The 18390-nt window shown below is 44.0% G+C and overlaps 1 protein-coding gene across 6 annotated transcripts in view; it reads right to left on the reverse strand.

The window, feature by feature from the left end:
- Positions 1 to 18390, reverse strand: part of SIAE (sialic acid acetylesterase) — a 35188-nt gene that overhangs the window by 2238 nt on the left and 14560 nt on the right. For 5 of the 6 annotated variants that reach the window (XM_060304221.1, XM_060304223.1, XM_060304225.2 and 2 more), the window contains 6 exons: positions 12073 to 12211; positions 8243 to 8420; positions 6722 to 6831; positions 6010 to 6143; positions 1849 to 2006; positions 396 to 588 (listed from right to left, as the gene is read on the reverse strand). In XM_060304221.1, the coding sequence (XP_060160204.1) occupies positions 396 to 588; positions 1849 to 2006; positions 6010 to 6143; positions 6722 to 6831; positions 8243 to 8420; positions 12073 to 12211 (912 nt within the window). The remainder of the gene's footprint in view (positions 1 to 395; positions 589 to 1848; positions 2007 to 6009; positions 6144 to 6721; positions 6832 to 8242; positions 8421 to 12072; positions 12212 to 18390) is intronic. The other variant, XM_060304222.1, reaches the window with a different exon arrangement.

Here is an 18390-nt window from a genome sequence, read left to right on the forward strand (position 1 = left end):
TCAAAAGAAAATCAGAATTTAGGATAGTGTGACAAAGAAAAGATGTCTACGAGTGAGGGAAACATTCTGGAGCGAGGGTCCTTTCAATAGGTGTCCACACATAAAGCCACGGGCCCTTTCGCACGCAAAGATGGCTGCTCTGGGAGGGAAAACGCAAAAGGAGTATCATTTCAATGTGGGCACGTCTTCCCTTCCTTGGTGGTCCCATCAAAATTGCCTCTAAGTGAATGAATCAGTAGCTGCTTTTTTGTTGCTCTGAGATAAACTCAGCCCCTGACCAACCAAAACCTGCCTCACAGTCATGTGATAATTAGAGGTGGGCCTCGGCGTGGAGGATATCCCGCCCCCCCCCAACCCCCCACAGGATGAACCCCTACTGTTTCTGCAGTTCTCACCTCAAATATCTTGTTGTTGTGCCTCTGCACCTGGATTGGCTGGGAATATGTGAGGTTCAGCAGCCCCATGTCGCCCAGGAGTTCTATCTTCTGAGGCAGTGGTCCTTGAAAGGTCAACTTTGCCCCATAAGCCACGGCACGGGCCCCCAGGTGCAGCCTGTAGGCCACCGTCTGCTTATCCCGAGGGTGTGTGCTACAGGATAAAGAAGAGGTAGAGAACTGTGGGTTTGGGCTCAACAATAATCACGTTTTTTAAAAAAGGAAATCTTATACAAAGCACCCCTTAAGAAGGTGAGAATAAAGTTGACTGAATCTAATAGCCAGTGATCTGTGGCGAGTCAGCCTAAGAGAAACGGTGAGTTGTAACCACAGATGGGGCTCTGGGCCTTCTACGGGTCGGAAACCTTGAAATAACCGAGGACTCGGAAGGAAAGAATAAAGGGAGAGAAGGAGGGAGGGAGGGCAGGTATTGGAACTAACCTAGGAGAGCTCTCGTAAGACTGCTGCAACCACTGAAAGTCCTGTGTTTCATCTGAATCAGCTGTTCATTACTTGGTCTCCTCTAGGTTTATTTGTTCATTCAATAAACATTCATTCATTCAAAACTAAATAAATATCCCTAGTGGTCCAGTGGTTAAGACTGCACTCCCAATGCAGGGGGCCCGGGTTTGATCCCTGGTCAGGGAACTAAGATCCCACATACTGCAGCTAAGCCCGCATGCTGCAACTACGGAGCCCACGCGTGCTCTAGAGCCCATGCGCCACAACTAGAGAAGCCCGCGCGCCGCAACAAAGACCCAGCGCAGCTGAAATAAATAAATAAATAAATAAATAAATAAATAAATAAAATTAAGAAAGAAAGAAATGTTCATTCAGGCTCCTACTATAATCCAGACACTCTGTGTTGGGCTCCGTTTCACAATGAAATCCCCTGGTATCCTACAGCTAGCGGGTGGTAATCATAGGGGCTGTTAACATCGGGGTAGTCATCCAGATAGTCCCCCTCTGAGTCCACGGTAGAATTCCATTTCCTGCTCTCGCTGAAGACAGGCATGGCCATGGGATTTGCTTTGGCCAGTGCAATGTGAGCAGAAGTGACTTACGTTGCTTTGGGTTGGGAAGCATTTAATTGCCAACGTGAAACCGTAGGTGCATGTGGAAGCACAGATCACCCTGGAGCCTCTGTCGCTCTGGATCTGTGAATGACGATGAGAGCAAAGCCTCTCTGTTGACCTTATTTGGACATGGAGTGTGAACACGAAATAAGGTTCCGTGGCATCAAGGCACTGGGATGGTGAGGGTTTTTGGTTACTGCAGCACATCCCATGTGAATGACTGATAAATCATGCTTCTAATGTCCAATCCTCAGGCCCCCTCACAAGTGAACATCAGAGTGAAGGCCACAGACAAAGAACATATATTATTGTTCAAACAAAGCCCAAGAAGCACCCACCTGCCAAAAGGCGAATTCCTATCACAGAGATCCACCGCTACAGCCATGAAAGTGTTGGGCATCCTTAGGTTAGGGACATAGCCAAAGTCTGCCGTTTGATGCCAACGGATCTCGGGAAGCCCATCATTTGGGGTTGCACCAGACAAATATGAAGATAACTAGAAAGTAGACATTGTGCATCAGCATTTTATTTCACCAGAAACCTGTACTGCAATAAAGCTGGAAAACATTAAACATTTTTAAAAAGAAAGCTACACTAGAGTCTTTCACAAGAAGACCCTGCTTCTGCTTCACTGACCCCCGTGCTCATCCAACACGTACTTACGGAGCCTCTCACCCTTGTGGCTGAACCTCTCATCCCCCTCGCCGCAATGAAACTCTGCCACCCCTCTCCGCAAGAGGTGGAGTCTCTCTCTCCTCTCGCTGAACCTGTCTAAGCCTGTGATTTGCTCTGACAAACAGTGCAGCAGAGGTGATGGTGTGCAGCTTCTGAGGCTTTGCCTCAAGAGCCCTTGCCTTCAGATTTCATTTTCTTGGAACCCTGAGATGGCCATGTAACAGAAGTCCAGCTACCCTGCTGGAGAAATGTGGAGAGAGCAGCCTTGGAAACTGGAAGGTCATGAGGAGAGAGGTGTTAATATCCCAGCCGTCCCAGCTGAGGGGCCAATCATGTGAATTCTAGATCCTTCAGTTCAAACTGCAGCCACATGAGCAAGCCTGGCTGAAGTTACAGAGCAGAGATGAGCCACCCCAGCTGAGCCCTGCCTGCCTGGCCAACCCACGGAATCAGGAGCAAACACAGTGGCTGATGTGGTAAGCCCCGAACTTCTGAGGTAGCTTGTTACAAAGCAGTAGGTCCGTCACTGACAACTCTGTGTACAACACAGGGCAAAGCACTGTAGGGAAGCAGGGAGGAATCTGCCCTTGAGTGCGTGGCAGATTGCATCAAGGACCCCAGTTCTTCACACCTTCCAAGAGCCACACCCTCCTGCCATATGGCTCTGTGGTTTCTCCCACTAAGAGAAGGAGTACATTTCCCCACCACTTGATTCTTATTAAAATCTCTTATGCAAATTTGCTTTAACATATGAAATGATAAAAGGCGCTGAAGCTGCACAATGAAACGTCATGCAAACTAGAAAATGGCAAAAAAAAGATCCAGTAAGTGACCCTACTTCTTCCCACACAACAGAAGAAGAGTGAAAGTGGAGCCATGTTCACCAACCAGCGCCATGATGAGGATCATGGCAACAAAGTCTAGGGTGAGTTACTAACCTGAAGCGCTGCGGGAGAAATGCTACCAACAGCCACTCAAGCCTAGGAAGTTGTCTCAAAATGGCAGTTTGCTGAGAATTGCTGCAGTAATTCTCCACTATTTCATCGGCTGCACTACTACACACTGGCCTCATGGGGGCACCAGCAGACTCCACACACGCATGAAATTCCTGTTTTTCCTGAGATAAAGCAGGGCACTTGCTCAGTCTCCTGCAGTGATTAGTAGAAATACTAATCACTGCTAAAGAAAGCATATAATAGCCAAAGAATATAAAACTGGGCACATTTGGAGGACTTTACAATAGCATCTGCAGTCTGCAGTGTGTTCCACTGTTCCTCCAAAACCCTTTTTAAAAAGCACACTCCTAAAAAAAAAAAAAAAAGCACACTCCTAGGGACTCCAGTGCCTCAACTCCGGCTCCTTTTTCTCTCTCCCCGGGCCTCCGCTCACCTCTCTACTCAGACACAGGTGTCTAGCCCTGCTCTCTCCACGGAGTTCGTGTCCTGCCTCTAACTGTGCTCTAGTTACTGCCACCACCGTTTCACACTCGGCCCTTCCATTAAGTCAATTCATCTTCCTTTACACAACAACTGTGCCTCCAGATTTTCTGACTTCTCTCATTAATAATAATAAACACTGACATTTTCTAGCTTGTGCCAGGCTTTACATGGACTAACTCATTTAATACTTAAAATAACAAAAAGGTTCAATATCTTGTTCGAAATCACATAGCTAAAGAAGCCAGAGCTGGGATTCGAATCCCCAGACCATGCTCTGAGCCATTATGTTGCCGAATTTACCATTTCCCTTTGAAGTTAAACATTTATATTTATATTTATATTCCCAGTTTTCCACAAACAACCAACATACTGTTGTTGATGATGATAAAGTTGACACCCAAGGCTAAGGGACTTCCACTAAACCACATGCACAAGTGCAAGGACCAGGTCTCTCTGCTTCATGGTATATTTCTAGTACCTCACACAGTTCGTGGCATGTAATAAGCATTTAAACATATTTTTGGCTTGAATCGGTTGAAGTCACATTCAAATCACCATGTGCACAGGCTGAGAGACAAAAAAATAGTTTCCACCAACAGTAATACAGAACTGGTGACAGGAGTTGCTATTTTGAAAATAATGAGCAGAATATTCTCATTCAAAGTCAAAACAAATGTTAGAAAGAAGAAAGAAAATGATTGTAAAGTAATTATAAGTGGAAAGAAGGTCTATAAAAATCTTTATCCAAAAAAAGGTACATGAAATGGGATGAGGTAGAGGAACAGGAGGATGGTGAGAGGAGAGCATCTGGGGGACACTCAGAGGCAGACGCCTGGAAGTAGGTGCGTCCAACTCAAACATTAAAGCCTATTTTGTGTTTATGCTGTGAGGTGGGCCTCGTTTTTTTTTGTTTGTTTGTTTTTGTTTTTGTTGTTTGGTTTTTGTTTTGCAGCACACGGGCCTCTCACTGTTGTGGCCTCTCCCGTTGTGGAGCACAGGCTCTGGACGCACAGGCTCAGCGGCCATGGCTCACGGGCCCAGCCGCTCCGCGGCATGTGGGATCTTCCCGGACCGGGGCATGAACCTGGGCCTCGTTTTTATAACACCTTACTTGTTTAATTCCTATGTCCTAGACAAGTCAGAACTACTACCCTGCTAAGACGTCTAGGTCTCGGAGGGGTCACGTGAACAGGTGAGGCAAGGCAATTATGAACTTGGTTAAATATGTTTATTCCTTTTAGACAAGGCTGAGAGCAGAATCTTTCTGACGAGGTACCACTAACTGAAAGTATGGTTTCTCTTGATATACTTTTTCATTTGTGTGTCGGGACATATTTAATGAATGCCGACCAATTAGGTCGTACTGGGGCTATAAATGTGATCCAGGAAAATGTGGTCATGTGCACAAAGTACATACAAGTAAAAAGGGGAAGTGAAGGGTACTAAGCAGTCACCCATATGGGGACAGACTCTGGGTAGTCGCAGAAGGCTTCCTAACTGATATCCAGGCTAACGGATGATAAAAGTTAGGAATGTGTGGGAAAAAAAGATTATTCCAGGCAGAGAGCATGCGCAGTGGGCTGGGAGTGAGTGAAAGAGCGCGGTTCATTCTCAGAGGTGGGAGGGATAACAGCAAGTTCGGGAAGGTGTGGGGAGGTGGACACTGTCACACATGGTTGCTAAGAGTATAAATACACAAATGGATACATTTCCACAGAAAAATTTAAGGACATGTTCAAAGCCTTAAAAAGTGTGCAATTTAACCTAGTAATTTCATTTCTGGGAATTTATCTTATGGAAATAATTAAGCATGTGTGCAAGGATTTAGCTACAAGGAAAATAAACATGCCACTGCTTATAAAGGCAAAACGTTTAAAGCAACCTAAGAGCCTGTCTATGGAAGACTAGTTAAATTACAATACAACCATATTTCTGAACACCCTCCAATCGTTATAAATTGTGCTGAAGATTAAAATTTATCGGCATGAAAAATGTTCACAATATGACCTTAAGAGAAAAAGCGAGATATGATACAGTATTATGGTATGGATCCTATTTCAAAAATACATGAGCAGAAAAGGTCTGCTTATTTCTGGATTGTGGAATTATAAGTGTTTTTAGCTTCTTTTTTTTTTTTGCCTTTCTCTTTAATATTTCTTTAATGAACATGTAATGCTTTTTAATAAGAAGAAATATTGGTTACTTATTAACTTTTTTTAAGATGTAATTGTCCCATCAGTAAACTGAGATGAATTAAGTTACATTCAGTTCTTGACCAGCAGGCAAGCTAGGAGGGCAAAAAAAGGAAGACGGATTCCAGGGAAGAGATCTCAACAGCACCTCCCCACACCAAAGCCCATGAACCCTCTTCCTCTCAGCACGTACCTGGACAAATCCAAATGGGAAGAAGCGCTCTGTCTGCCCCTGGGAGCCATCGTGGAAGGTTTGGCGCCAGTCTTCAATGAGTGCAGGGAACGTACAATTGTACAGGTCCCTGTTAAAGTTTACATTGGACTCCCCTAAAAACAGTCCAAATTGTGAGAAGAGTTTGGGGTAGATGCAAAGGCAGCCACACACTGCTCCCCAACCTCCATGCATGCCCTTAGGTAGCGGGCCTTCCTGCGGTCTCCCTGGACTGGCCTTGTGCTTGCTCTGGCCAATGGGGCATCAGCAAACACGATGCAAGCAGAGGCTTGAAAAGCAATTCAGCTCTGTGGTTTGTTCTCTCCTGATACACTTGGAACCCTGACACTGCCATGTAAATGATAAATTAAGTCTGAACTAGCTTTGCTGAAGGATGAGAGGCCACGTGAGAACCAGGAGGCCCCGGCAGACAGACAGCCCCAGTCAACAGGCATGAGGGAGAGGCCAGGCTAGGTCATCCAGCCACCAGACAACCTGCCAGGTGGCCAAAGGCACGTAAGAGCTCCCGGCAGAAATCAGCCAAAGCAGCCCAGACAGAAAAACTACCCTGCTAACCCAGAGAATAGTGAGCTCGCTAACATTATTACTGTTGGAAGCCACTACGTTCTGGGGTGGTTTCTTGTGCAGCAACAGCTAACTGATACAATGGAAAACCAGCAAACTGAACACTCACCCTGGTACCATATCACCCCTTTCAGAGTCATATTACGGAGCGGATGGATCATGGCATTCCAGAGAACAGAGTATTCACTGGGACCAGTTTCAAGATCAGACGGCATGAACCTGAAATCAGTAAGACACACAAGTGTCAAGAGAGAGCCAATGACTGATCACATGACGATCCCTGAGCTGGGCATCTATCCAGCTTCACTCGGGGCAAGCTCCTGATGAAAGCAACACAGAGTTCAATTCAACCACTCTGTTTCCATGAAAACATGAGGACAGTCTCCAAATTTCACTCCAGGTTCTTCCCAGAATCACTGTCATCAGTCAGCTTTCTGTGAGTTCAGACGGGGCCACCCCGGTTTCCATCTAGTGATTAAGACCAGGGAGGAGGAGCGTTTTAATGAGTCTATTGCACAGGCAATAAGTTTATTTAACTAGTACTCAGTGGGTGGACACTGAGATTGCGTTAAGCTCTTTGCTTTTATAAGCAATGCCATGATTATCTTCCTTAGAGCTAAATCACTGCATATAGTCTTAATTATTTCCTTAAGATAAATTCCCAGAAATGAGATTGCCAGGTCAAAAGCGCACATTTTCTTAAGACTTTGAACATGTCCCTAAATTGTCTCTGTGCAATACTTGTATGAATTTACACTTGCAACAGCTGCATATGAGAATGGCCACTTCCCCTTGCTATTGTCCCTGCCATGTCCCCAGAGACCTGGGAAGCCTGGCTTCAGATTCCTCCAACTCTACCGAAGGCAAGTCTTTCTGTTCCAAAACTGGATAACTTCACTCCACAACAGGCAGACCTTTACCCAAGATATACCAAGAGCTCAAGTCCATGCTCTTCCCAGAACTGATGGGACAAGGTCTGTGAAAGCAGTTCACATATTGTTCATCTCTGTTTTAACATTAGTGTCAAGATGTTATTAACCAGCCTTTTCTCTCCCTTCCCCCACCCCCAAATATTCTTCCTGATCCAGCCCTTCCTGAGCGTGCTTTCACCATCAGTCTTCTAATACACTTCTCTGATTACATGGGTACTTGTTCTTCCAAACTGTTAGACTGTGTTTGTTCTCACAGGCAACACAGCACAGTGGTTAAGAGCACAGACATTGACACCAGACTTTATCATTTACTAGTCGTGTCCACAAGCAAGTCACTAAACCTCTCTCAGACTTAGTACCTTTTTCCATCATATGTTAATAGTATCCACTTCAAGACAGTGTTGTATTAAGTGAATTAATATATATAAAGTGCTTACAACAGTATCCAGCATTTAGAAAGCTTCTATTAAGTATTAGCTATCACTATTATTAAGGAAAAGGGTCATAATTACTTCCTGACGTATTCTCAGATGATTGTGGTGCTGATGACAGTGAAAATAATACCTGAATAAGTTACATACATTTAATACATATTCGTACATTAAACACATTCTTGACTCCCCAAAGGAGACCATGATCTTTCTCTCTTACAAAATTTCCTGGCTGGCTTTCTCCCAGACCAGAGGACGCTTTCTTACCCTTGCCTTGGTACCCCACAGGCTTTCAGTGACCTTTCAGATGACCAGGCTTCAATGGGCGTCCCGGCCCACGAGGAGGAGATCAGCCCCACGGGATACCGCAGAGTGTCATGCAGGTAACGCCCAAAGAGCCAGCACACTGCTGACATGTACGTGAAATTGCCATGGCCCAAGTTTTCTGTTCGGAGAAACAGTTAAACAGTCACGGAAAAAGTAGATGGATAGGGACTGCAGCTCCTAGGTGAGTCTAGGTGAGAAGAATGGGTGTGGGTCAGGCCTTGCATTTCTTTCTGAGACTTTCCAAGAGTAGGATAAGATTGAGAGGCAGCTGTCTCACTAGCAGAAAGCCAAAGGCTCTCTGGCCAGGCAAGCAGGCATCCCCCTGCTTCCCCACCATGTGGGGGGGAATCTAGGAAGATTAATACTCCTCTGCAATAGGTGAGGGGCAGAAAGGCTGCTGGCCCCCATTCCACCCTCACCTACGTGTTCCTCTTTCCCAGCATCCATCCCCACTTAGCTCTGTGGAAGGGAACAAGCAAGCATGGGGCAATGTCGAGAAGAAAGGTATATTTTTTCTGGGTAGTTTTATACCCAATTTTATAGCTATGGTAATGAAAACAAGAACAAACAAGTGATAGGGAGTTTGGCCAAAAGGGAAAGTAACAGAAACCAAAACCAGTGTATGTTCAGCATCGGGACTTCCCCGGTGGTCCAGTGGTAAAGAATCCGCCTTCCAATGCAGGGGACGGAGGTTTGATCCCTGGTCAGGGAAGTAAGATCCCACATGCAGTGGGGCAACTAAGCCCACGTGCCACAACTACTGAGCTCGTGTACCTCAACTAGAGAGGCTGTGTGCCGCAAACTATGGAGCCCACGTGCCCTGGAGCCCGCGCGCCACAACTAGAGAGAGAAAACCCACACGCCACAACTAGAGAGAAGCCCGCATGCCACAATGAAAGATCCCGCATGCCACAACTAAGACCCAACAAATAAATAAATCTTTTAAAAATAAATAAATGTTCAGCATCATCTAGCTCATTCGTCCATACAGCCCTGTAACCAACACAGACCAGAAGAGGCAATTTCCATGTTAGAAGAAGGCTGGTGAAGAGGGCAACGTGAACACACGCAGCTGATGGGATCAATCCAATCCAACAGCTGTTAAAGAACCACTATGTGTAAACCACTGGCCTGGCACGTGAAAGATCGAAACTCAATACAGTTCGGCTCTCAAAATGCGGATAGCGTAATAGTAGGAATTGAAATCAGTTTCAAATCAGTTAAAATGGATTGAGCGCCCACCAGGTGCCAGGCGCTTCTAGATGATAGGGGTACTGTAATTAAAGGGACATGGAGAGACATGGAACCTCTCCTCAGAGGTCTTATATTCTACAGAATAAGACAAATATTCAGCTGAGTAAAACAGACGGCAAAATATGGTTTAGTGCTTTAAGAGGTATAAACAAGTGTTAAGGGGTTTTAACAGCAAGAGAAAGAATAAGAAATGAAAGGCAGATCATTAAATGCCAGGTGAGGGCGGACCTCCTTCCCTGTGCTCCGGGCATACTCTGTGCCCGGTGTTTCCCTCACCCCACTAAACCATTAGGACTTCTATATTCTCCACGTCTGGCACCCAGTGCAGAGTCAGTGAATGTTTGTTGGCTGGTGCTGGGTAGCTGTGGGCAGCTGGAATAAAGGTGACTCACTGATGGGCAGGTAGAGGGAAGAGGTAATTAAGTGGGAAGGGGAGGGAGGTTGGGCGGCCTTGAAAGACAGGAGTCCAGGAAGTAGAGCTAGCATTCTAGGCAGAAGAAACAGTATGTACAAAGGCACGTAAAACTGGACAGTTTTTAAAGTATTTGCCTAGAGCATAGATTACAAAAGGAGAATGGTATAAGATAAAACTGGAGGGGAGGCTAGAGGCACATCTTGGAGTAAATGAAATGGAAAGCCACTTGAAAATGCGTGAGAATGAGAATGTGTGGTGGGCAGCACAGCCCCCAGAGGTCTCCGGAGTCCAATGCCTGGAACCTGTGAATGAACCTTATGTGGCTAAAGGGACATCGCAGGTGTTTTCAAGAGTAAGGACTAGAGAGGGGGCGACTGTCCTGAATTATCCAGATAGGGCCAAGCTAATTACAGGAGTCTTTAAAATCAGAGACCCTTCCCAGCTGCAGTCAGGGATATGAAGGCAGTAGAAGAGGCTGCAGAGACTGGAAATGTGAGAGGGGCTTGACCTACTAGGCTCTTCCCCACACACCTGCATGGCCTCACCTCTGTCAGGTTATTACGGAAATGCTGCCTTTCTCAGCTGGGACCTCCGTGGCCACTCTAAGTGGGAAACCACTACCCCATCCCAGCCCCAGCAGTACTGCCCCCCTTCCCTGATGTATTTTATGTACTTATTTCTGTCTCAGCAAGCACTACCATCTAACCTATCCCTTGATGCTCAAAAATTTGAGTCTCTGAGTTCAGAGAGTGCAATGGAGCCGACAGCAAGGTATAATACCTTATCCAAATCTAATCGATACCTGAGTTTTGGATGACATGCATTAAGAGTTCACGGACCAAAGGATTCACTAAAAAATTCACCCAAATCTATTCAGTTCCTGAGTTCTTAAAGGGAAAGTTCTGACAGTGTGATACGGAATAGTATCAATACTTTGTATATAATTTACAAATTGTATTATTCATTTTCTGTATTCCCTCACTAGACTGTGAGCTCCATCCAGGAGACCAGGCGTGCCTGCCTGCTTTATTCTCTGCTATACCCCCAGCACTTAGAATAGCGCCTAGCTCATAGTGGGCATCCGAATATTGGCTGAATGAATTAATACTTGAAAATGTAGGAGCAACTGAGGTTACCAAGGTAAAGCACATACAGGTGAAAGAGAAAACGGACCAGAAAGAGCACAAGGGACCACGTCTGGAGGAAGGGACTGAAGAAAGCAAAGAAACAGGCAGGGAGAGGACAGAGAGGGAGAACGAAGGAAAGGAAGTACCAAGCAAGCTCAGAGGAAGGCGCAGCTTCTAAAAACAGCAGTCAGCAGTGCCGATGCTACGGGGTGTCCAGAGTGCATTGTAGAAGAACAGCAGTAACCTTGGGGGAACCGGTTGTTGACCTGGACGCAGAAGCCAGATTATAAAGCGTTAAAGAGTGAACACGTTGGAAGGCAATGAAAAGAATGAAAAGGCGTTCTAAAAAGGTTTAACAGAGCAAAGGAGAGAGGTGAGGTACCAGGAGAAGGGTGTGCGTTATGCTTTGTTTCCCTTGGTTTTGTTAGAATAAAAGAAAAGCAGAGCTCTGAGGGCGGGGACTGTGTCTGCCCCAATCACAGCTGCACCCTCGGGGTCTAGATCAGAGCCTGACGCAGAGCAGCCTGAACTAAAGATTTCGTGCAGACTGGACAGCGGGGTAAAAGGACAGAGCCTGAGGGATAAGAGAAGGCCCTGGAGAAGGTCAGAGCCCGCATCAGAGGCAGGCCTGAAAGGAAAGAGTCAGCTGTGTTCAGACACAGAAACAAAGGAAGAAAGAGAAGAGGAGAAGAGGGCGTCAGGCGCTGAAGAGATGCTGGCGGAGCTCGTGCTGAGTGGCCTCAATGGGACTGACGAAGTTGGAGGAAGAGCCATCTCCTCAGAGCAAGGGGGCAAGATTCACTGTGGAGTCTTGGGAAGAAATGTATGAAACAGGTACCGTCAGGAATGGGGGAGGGGTCAGTAAGAATGAACAAAAGGATGAAATAGATCAGAACCAAATTCAGGATCACAGATTGCAAGCAGGGCACCAGCCCCTCACAGAAGAGATGGCACACGTTCCAGCAATCACTTACCCAAGGTGGGCTTGGACCATTGCAAATCAACCTTGGCAAGGTCCTCCAGCTCCTGCTGAGCCTGGGTGAGAGACACGGAGAGGATGTGGACAGACTGATAGGCAGCTGTGTTCGACAGCTCGCTTGTGGCATTAAATATCTGGAAAAGAAGCAGGAACGTCATTTCTTACACCAACCTAGTGGATGGTCAATGATGCTACTGCCTCCTGGTAAAGACTGCCAACCCTCCGAGCTCCTTCTGAGCCTTTAGGATACCAAAACCAAATGAATAATCAAAACCAATGATGGGCTGGTCCGGATCGCCTTGATCCACAGAGACCACGATAAATCATGTCCCCAGAGAAGGTGGGAACACAATGAAATCTGAGATCTCAAGGACAAGTCTGTGTTAGATGAGAGGAGCTGTGGATGGGTTTAGGCTAAAGAAGACCCATATCCTGAAACGAAAATACTTCTATTCAGAAAAAGTATCTGTTAACATAAAGCCATGGCATTAACTTTTTTTTTTAATGGAGCCAGAAAGGCCGTGGGGAGGTAAGTTTATGTAATCCATAGCCCACGAGAGAGGTATATTCAAAAGAAACACACCTGAGAAACGATTTTTGAACTCCTGAAACATCCTGAAATCAGCCTCAAGATGCTTATCTTCTCATCTCAGTCCTGGAAAATCACCCAAGAATAGCACGGGAGGCCTGGCAGTGTGAAAGGTGGTGTACAGAGTGATTGCTGACAACAGTCCCGAGAAACCAGACAAAGAAAAGGGTCCGTCCAAAGACACAGCACTTTTTCCCAAAGCACTTTATGAAACCTCACCAGTTGCCAAGAGTGTGACAGGACTGGCTTAGGGTTCCTCTGGACACAAATGTGTGCTACACCAACTGGTTTCATTGTTGGTCCTATGAAGCATCATTCCTCTCTGGGCTTACATGTAAGTGCTATCTCCTTCAATCCTGATTTTTCAGTAGTTATGTTTCTCTTTATTTTAAAAAGAATGTGTCATAAATATATTGTTTTGCTTTTTAATTAGTGTTTGTTTTTCCTGGTCTTCTCTCCATCCCCCTGGACAGTCTGGTCTTCCCAAAACAAAGGCCTAACAGGAGCCTCCAGAAGGTCAGTTATCACTGGCCTCGGGGAACAAGAGCTCCAGCTGAGCCAGGACTGCCACAGCCAGAGGCACAGGAGGCTGGGCCGCTTTCCATTGGCTGCTGGCCACAGAGTGTGCAGCTGGCTGGCTTTCCCTCCCACCCGCCACAGAGAATACAGCTGGCCTGGCCGCTGCAGTGTAGGAGCAGCCAGAGTGCCTCCGCAGAGCACTTCATTGACATGCGCGGCCCCTTGAATCGCCTTTTGACTTGCCGCTGAGCCTGCTGTGGCCAATAAGATGGCCAGATGCAAAAGAAATGGCTCTTTTGGTCCCAGTGGGAGCCGCAGCCTGAAATGCTCCCTGGGTAATGGCAGCTCTAGGCTGTCAGGGTTACTGGTCTTCCACACATGGTCTCAGGAAAATTCCATAGGAAATCCAGACCTGCTTGTTCAGGATCTTCCCTGGCAAGTTTCATGTAAAATAAACATTAAAGACTAAGAAGAGACTAATGCACTCACAGTATATTTTGGCAGGGAAGTTATTTTTCAGCAGCAAGTACCTGCAAAAAGTCGCCTCCCTTGAAATTCAGTTCTGCACCAAGCAGTAAGGATCGTATGTTGCTTCCATGGAAACGGGATGAAACTGCTTCTCTCCACCCACACCAGCTTCTGCACCGACTGGGAACTCCAGTGCCTCCTCGCAATGAGACGCTAGTTTCGGGGGGCAGCGCAGGGAACATGCCTCTTTTCTTTTCGACCCGCTGCTAACACTGTAGAGTACTGCAAGGCCAACAGAATTGGGGGGAGCAGGGCGGGGGGGGGGTCGGCATCCTCCTCTATTGTTACCAGCACACAGAACTGGATCCAAAGCATTGGCTGGAAAACTTCCATTTTCAAACTCACATTTGTGTATTATTTCAAGCCAAAGCTCGAAAGCCACAGAAAGTGTTAGCAAAAATGGGGGTGGGGGGAAATTCTTGCTGCATCTGATGACAATTACTTCTGAAATTGGTACCCTGTCCCAATATCACCGAGCCTTTTTGATGGAAGGATTTCCTTGGGGATATTGGCAGCAAACTTAGGAATAAAGAGATTTCAGGAAGATTTTCATTTAAATGACACTTGGTTTCCCTGCTGATGAGAGGGGAAGCCTTACTCCATCTGCTGAGATCAAATTTCATCTCATCAAACACCTCAGTGTAATTATTTTTCTACCAAGTATTGAAATGAGGATGTAAATGAATACCAAGGTATTTGAAGTCATTAAGGCTGCAGCGACTGGGAGAGCCCTACCACCTCTCTGGGGACCCGCAGTTCACCATCAAAGCAGCTGCTCACTGGTGTTCATTTTGTAACCTTTATACTACATTCTTGAATTAATGAAGAAACGTCAAGAATCTATTTCCTCAGAGAATCTTGGCATGAGGTCTGCACAGGGGAGCAAGGCATGTGTGTGAATGTGTGTGTGTATGTGCACACAAGTGCACGCACTGAAGGACACAGGGAAACTTTACTTAAAAGAATTTGGATCCTGTATGTTACTTTACCTTCTACCACAGTACAATATAGCAGATTTAGTTGAGAAAATAACTACAAATAAGCCAGTCATCACAGCTCCTATGAATCTGGTATTGTAACGTGGCACCAGCCCTTCTCTTCTGGATTTTAATTCCCCTATTTGTAAAGCAGGAATGTGGGGATTGCTGAGATATTGAAAAATGGGCTTTCTATCTAATGTTGGCCATCTTCTTCTGAGCTAACTAGAAATATCCAAGTCTTAAGACATACCCTGACTTAGGAGGTGACAGATGAACATTTAGACTTTCCTTCATTTATAAACATCTCACTCAGTGTTATAAATAACACTTGATTTTAAAATTCCACTTTACCCTAACAACAAGATGGGCATACAATCTGCCATTTCCCTCATTTGACTGTGAAGAGTGGTTGGTTATAGTGGAAATCTTATCTCCTCAGAAAAGTCACACGGAGGGAGAGAAGGAGAAAGACAGAGACTCTATGTGTGTATACGCGCGTGTGTGTTGGGAGTCTTCGGGGGGAAAGGAGCAAGTGGAATCAAGGAGGAGTCATGTGAAGCATCCTTTTGATCAAAAAACAAAGTTCTACCGAGTGTTTAGAGACTAGAAAACTTGGCTTTTGGTACTGTCAGCACCTAAAATTCAGTCTTGCAGACTAAGTGTGTGATTTAAAACAAACAAATAAAAAAAATTAACACTTGTCTTTTTCAGATGGAATCTTTTTTCTATTTCCCTGTATCTCAGAGCTTGTAGCCCTAGTTTAATACAGAATATGCTTAAGAGTAAATTCCAGGCAGAAAGAATGTGTTCTGTCTTAACAATCAAAATCTGATTAAGCTTGACAGAAAATGGGATGAGATCCCCTGGCACAGACTGCGGCTGAAAACCTGACTGTACAGATACAAATAGATCTGGTCCATGCCTTTCTGTGCAAACAGAGAACTGTAATTAAAGCATTAAGGAAAATACTGTTTTCCTTAATGAGTTAACAGCAATCCCACTTCTATATAAAACCATGCTTTCTATCAAGAGATAAAACTTCAATTTTGCTTCTATTCACTTATGTTAAAAGGGAGCCCAGTTAAAGTCCAGTTTAATAAACATTTAAATTCAAAAGGTTTCCGTATACTTAAGTAGGGCAGGAAGCAAGACTAGGTAAAATATTGGTTAGGAAGACATAAGTGCAAGAATTTAGATTTTTAAATTAGAAAACTAATAATGAAAGGAAGTAGCTATGTCCAGAGTAGAATCTTTTTAGGAGCATTATTTATTAATTGGTTAAAAAAAGGAAGAAACCATAAGGGGTAGAAGCTATAGAAGCAAAATAAGAAATCATAAGTATGTGCAAGGACTCAATTTTATAAATTTTTTTAAAAAGATTAATTGAGATCATGGTCCAGCTGTAGAGATTTTTAAATCTCAAATTTAAATATTTCTCAAAGATGGAGAAGTAGATAATGGAAAAAGGGCAAGGAAATAAAAATCAACTTGAGGAGGAACAGAGTTTTAGAGAAAGAGCTAGGAAAGATGATAATCTTTTCAAGATCTTAACCTATTAAAGGAAACAAATGAAAGTACACATCAAAGTATATAAATGTATTAGTTCTGATGAATAATGCAAATTAAATCATTTATTCCTAAGATTCTTATTTATATAATGTACCTCTTTACTGTAAACTGAGCCTTTGATAGATATTTAAGATATCAGTTAGGTGAATATCAATTTCTTGATTTTTTAACTTGCTCTTAAAAATTATAGTTATTTCATGCTCATTATAGAAAAATCAAAAAATACAGACAAGCAAAGAAAACTAATCCCAATTTCAAATGTGCCAAAGAATTTAACTCACACTGACTTCTCTGGATGTCTGATACTGAGTAAAAAATATTTACTCATTTTTCAGCAATATTTTAAGCTGATAATCTTTAAATATGTCTATGAACTTGCTACTGTCCAGCCCTGATCCTAATATAAATGAAACAGCAATGGTCTCACTTACTTTTATTTTTAAATCAGATAGCTTCCACTAAACAAACAAAGCAATGACAATTCTGAGGCCCAAAAGCAATAACCCCATCACACGGTACCTAGAAATCCACTCTCTTTATTCTAGACTGTGTTTGTGTTCAATTAGAAAGTGGAGTTGTTTTTAAAAAGAAATCTCAGTGCTAAAGACATTTAGCACCAAAGCTTTTGTTCTACCACCGTTGTCTTGCTAGGATACCAATTAACAACTAAGAAACTTTCTCCCTTGATAACTCTTTCAATGTCCTTTTTATCCAGCTTTACTTAAGAGACCTCACTCATCGTGTGTCAGAGGGGCCCTATCCTCTAATAGCAATGGGGACAGGAACACCTCAAGATGAGTTTCATCACTGACAATGTACTGGCAGGTTGGCATTCCCTTGTTCTGTCCCATTTGATTCTCTGGGTACTGTATATGCCCCATCCCCTATCTGGGAACTCATGTAGTGCTCTTCCTCCCGACATTCTATCAGGGTAAACAAGAGCCCAGTGAAGTCTCTCTATAGCTACAATAAGGGAGAAAATATGCTAGTTCTCAAAATTTAAGAAAAATTAATCTTCAAAGGCCATGACTGAAACAGAGAAAAAAACTGACACTAACAAAAGAAATCCTAGGCTATGAAAAAGTTAAGCAAAAAGAGTCATCAGGGCTTCCCTGGTGGCGCAGTGGTTGAGAGTCCACCTGCCGATGCAGGGGACGCAGGTTCGTGCCCCAGTCTGGGAAGATCCCACATGCTGCGGAGCGGCTGGGCCCGTGAGCCATGGCCGCTGAGCCTGCGCGTCCGGAGCCTGTGCTCCGCAACGGGAGAGGCCACAACAGTGAGAGGCCCGCGTACCACAAAAAAAAAAAAAAAAAAAAAAAAAAGAGTCATCAACAGCTCTTATTTCTGTGTAAAATATATATATATATATATTAATTTGATATATGAATATATATATCAATTTGACACATGACCCCTAACTGAAGTATCAAGGTGTCTGCGCGCGGCTTACCTTGGGATGGTTCAACAATGACAACAACAAACAGATAAATCAAATATGGCAAAATACTCACAACTGTCAATCTAGGTGATGGATATATAGGTCTTTATAAGTCTCTTAACTTTTGTGTGTGTTTGATGTTTTTACAATAAAAAGCTTTTTTAAATAATGACATCTTATATTTAGACATCACTTTTCAATTTATAAGGGCCTTTTAGAGACAAACAAAATAGTTTTATCTTCATAATGGCCCTGTTAGTTAGGTCAGATATAGTTGCAGTATAGTCATTAAAACTAAGCCTCAGACATTTAACAAAATACAACAAACTTTCATGAAAAAAGCTCTAAGACAAGTAGGAATAGAGGGAAATTTTCTCAATATGATAAAAGGCATTTATGAAAAACCCACAGGTCACATCACAGAAAGACTAAAAGCTTTCTCCCTAAGACCAAGAACAAGACAAGGATGTCTGTTTTCACCATTACTATTCAACATTGTACTGGAAGTTCTAGCCAGAGCTGTTAGATAAGATAAAAAAATAAAAGGCATCCAAATTGCAAAAAAAAAAAAGGTAAAACTATTTCTAACTGCAGATAATATGCTCCTATACATAGAAAATCCCAAAGAACCTAGAAGAAAGCTACTAGAGCTAATAAACAAATTCAGCAAAGTTTCAGGGTACAACATCA

This window comes from Globicephala melas, chromosome 8 (genome assembly GCF_963455315.2).
Source record: "Globicephala melas chromosome 8, mGloMel1.2, whole genome shotgun sequence".
Taxonomy (NCBI): Eukaryota; Metazoa; Chordata; class Mammalia; order Artiodactyla; family Delphinidae; genus Globicephala; species Globicephala melas.